Source organism: Diaphorina citri, unplaced genomic scaffold (genome assembly GCF_000475195.1).
Source record: "Diaphorina citri unplaced genomic scaffold, Diaci psyllid genome assembly version 1.1 scaffold5752, whole genome shotgun sequence".
Classification (NCBI taxonomy): Eukaryota; Metazoa; Arthropoda; class Insecta; order Hemiptera; family Psyllidae; genus Diaphorina; species Diaphorina citri.
In genome coordinates this window covers 1-3,803 of record NW_007383128.1, presented here as the reverse complement: position 1 = coordinate 3,803, position 3,803 = coordinate 1, and the positions used below count along the sequence as shown (strand labels likewise).

General features: G+C 43.2%; 1 protein-coding gene across 1 annotated transcript in view; it reads left to right on the top strand.

The window, feature by feature from the left end:
* Window positions 1-3,627, top strand: part of LOC103521702 (transmembrane protein 181-like) — a gene marked incomplete at its 5' end in the record, with an annotated part of 10,417 nt that extends 6,790 nt beyond the window's left edge. The window contains one exon of the mRNA XM_008486809.3: window positions 3,223-3,627. Coding sequence (XP_008485031.3) covers window positions 3,223-3,485 — 263 coding nt within the window. The remainder of the gene's footprint in view (window positions 1-3,222) is intronic.
* Between the last annotated feature and the right edge of the window lie 176 nt (window positions 3,628-3,803).

The following is a 3,803-nucleotide window of genomic DNA, read 5'->3' as shown; positions in this document are numbered from 1 at the left end:
TACTTTCATGTAATTGATTTAAAATACGATAGAGCCCCGTTCTCCCTTTATTCCAATATGGCAATGTTTTACAGGTCGGCCCCCGTTTATTGGCCTTGTCGGCGTCAGCTAACATCAGGGGGTGACGCCTAAACCGGTCGTTAACTATGATCGACCTGAGGTGTGGGTATCTAAACCTGTCTCGCTTTGAGTTCAGTAAGGTCGTCGCGGGGGCAATTTCGCAGAGTCGGAAGCTCATTTGTGTGAGAAATGTGAAAAAATCCCCCAAAAAACCCAGTTTTTGGTTGGTTTTTTGGCTTTATTGGGTTTCTGGACGAGGCAATTTCGCAGCCACCTTGCGGTGGGCTGGGGTAAAAAAAGGACTTTTCAATTTGATTATAGGTCGACCAGGGTTTGGATAACTCCCCTTTATGGGGACAGGACCCGAGCACGGATCCCCGACCGCCGGAGCCCGACGACAGACAGCGACACCGACACACGCGAATACATAGTCCGCTCCATATACTTTTCATTATTAGTAATACATAAAGGAAGGACGCGGACTAAAAAACAAAAGCAAAATCGCGTCGTAAGTTACTATTTTATACAGTTTTTCCCTAACATTTCGATCTTATTTCAAACATGTTCCTCGGGAGGTTTCTACGTGTATCGTAGCGCTGCTCCCCCTGTTAAACAAAGCCAAATACCGCTCTACAGCTAAACAAGCTAGGCATGGAATGCTTACTTCACCTACTCTAGGGCTATCCTAACCAAATTCGTTGTGTCATCCGGTACGGACCTTAGTTCACTCATTTATCTTAAAAAACCAAAGCCTTAGTTTGAGTGCGTTTTGAACATATAGAAGAGAAGACGAATTTCTCGTTATTCCGTCTGTAACGCAAGCCGGACAATACTCTCTTTCCGGATACCTCTTCATCGCAGAGTAAGGCTGTTACGGAAATCGAAATCGTACTTACGGCGCTATTGTGACATTCGGCACAGGAACAATCGTGTATAAATGCTTGCCGCCTTAGATTAATTACAACTTATCACATAGTTTTCGAGTCACCACTGTAAAAGTACGCTCATATTGTTTGGTGTCGCGACTAACTTTAGCTGCTCCAATCTGCGTTGAGCAAAAAAGCCTGTCGGTGGACTGTAGCGGGATGTAATAATAGCTTACCGGTGGTACAGTTTACAATATTTTTAGTATCAGGTTACTTTTTTTGTGGAGGCCAACTCTTGACGTTAATTTTTTTGAACACGAAGTCCAAATATCCACACAAAAATACTTCTTCGGGCGCGCATTCTGTAACATTTTTACAGTCTCTATAGGCGCCGCCGCCGGCGGCCAGATCGCTGGATTGTGGCATTGGTACCCAATTTATTACGTAGATTACAGGTTCGCTCGCGGCCAGGCCGCGTTCTGTGTTGCACCGGTCCTTTAAACGTGCCATTCCACCTTGGATCCTTAGACAATATCGCAGGCAGTAAAGTGGGCGTAGATTGTCCCAAATGAGAAGATACTGAAACGCAGACAAACATGTGTCAATCGCGCTTAGTAGAGACGAGGACTATGAGACTGGGCAGAGGCACCTGAAGCCGAAATTTAGAATTAGCGAACCGTCCCTCCAGGGTCGCCTTCGGAACAAGTCTTCACACGACTGACGTACGAAAAACCACACCAAAAATTACGTAGTCCAAAAGCGCCGTATGGTCGAACTTCGTAAAAAACGTAGCACGATTGTGAGGAAAATAATTGGCCATCGGTCAGCCCGGCAAAAAGATACAATATTGATAAAAGACTTAGCAGCAATCAGCGGTGATACTATGGAGCGACTCACGTCGCGCGCGTAAGAGCAATGTGTGAAACTTCCAACAGAATCCATAACCAAAGCAGACCGCAGGAGAAATAGAAAAGCGCGAAGATGAGGACCATACACCTGGACTTGTTCAATCTGCAGCTTTACACGAGAGGACGGAAGAAAGCAACGATATGTCAATTTGTCACCTAAGCCAAGAAAACACCAGATAACCAAAGCACTTCTGGAAAACCCAACAACAGTAGCAAAAAAAGTTCTTGCGTGTAGAAATGTCAAACATCCTATATGAAACACGAGCGGTTTCTCACATGATCTATATGAGATCCTAACCGAACTGTGGGCCATCATTCCAACCTATTAAAAAGAAGAAAGCAAAATGACCAATCTTCACAACCATTGTGCCCCCAACACAACAAACGACTTACACCAGTTACCACCAGCATCACCCAACACAGCGGCCGCAAACCCCATTGATGTTGTCGCGCATGCGGAAGATCATGCCAAATCAAAGGCTGGACTTACTAGCCCCATCAACGCAACATTCTCTGCAGGAGCTCAGCTGATAAGAAGCAGAATCGGATACAAATGGACACCTGCTGAATCCGTATATTATAAAATTCAAGATCCATTCACATTTCACACACCTAATCGCTCTATCTCCTGAACACAACACCTAGAAAGCTGAAATTTGGTAGGAATATTCCTTTTATGGTCTAGGGTGTGCAATAAGAAAGGATTTTTGCGAAAATTCTAAACCGATCCTGAGATATGATCAATTTTTGATCGTTAAAATCTCCATAAGAAATACCCAGAGTGCAGAGACTGCGGGAGAGGAATGTCCCGCTCTCGACCAACATTTTGAGTTTCGTTTATGTTTTTAGTTTGATAACTATGCAGCTACTAGGGAGCGCGCAGCACGACCGTATTTTTTTATTATTTTCTACAAGTTCGGCCATGCCTTTTCTACAAGTTTGGCCATGCCTCGGGATGAACTAGCGGGATTCCGGAGCGAAGCGACGGAATTCAGCTAGTCATGTATGTAATACAAAGGTAGGTACTAGAATGAGGAGCACACAAAATGTTGTAATACCAAAATATCTCAAGAACGGTTTTGTCGTAGAGCGATGAAATTTGGTATGCTATCCCGGTATGGTCCAAGGACGCGACTGTAACAATTTGGTGAAAATCGGACAGTTACTCATCCAGATATCAACCAAAGTCAATGTTTCTTCAATGGGAAAAAATGGAATGCAAAATATCTCAAGAACGGTCTGTCGTAGAGCGATGAAATTTGGTATGCTATCCCGGTATGGTCCAATTTAAGCATAAATTCTGGGACACCATGTATAACACCTTAGCAGCTACAGTTCCCTCTATCAAACCTCATTTCTGATTGCAGTGTTGTTTCAATCCATTTCAGATGAGAGCTATGACAAGATTTTCCACTACAAGGCATCATTGAGTGGGGGGGATCAAGATATGGATATTATGGCCACGTTTCATCATAATAGATCTCGTCATTTACTATGTACTCGAGACTCGTGTCAACAAGTGATGCTACTACATTTAGCATACCTACAATATTCGCGGTACTCACTCACCCTACATCTGTACAATCTAGAAAGCTTCCATCAGAGATATCACATCAGCCAAATTACCTTTCACGTGAGTTATACGTTTTAACCTCTTGTTGCACGATCTTTTTCATGATCTATTATACATTTTTGGAATCAGCTTGACAAGAGCTTTCCAAAATACCTACTTCGACCCCCTTGGATGCCATTTTATTACTGGCATCATATGGCACCGGCGTGCATGATAGGATAACTTTTCTTTTTTAAGTCTTTAATGGCAGGATTCTCACTTAGTGAGCTCTTCCACCCAACCGGTTTTTGTCAGCTTAATAGCTGACATTAAAAGGAGAGAGAAAAATCTGGTGTGAACATCACACGACTTTCTATTACATTTGCAGAATACGTAGGTATTTGAAAAGAAATAGAA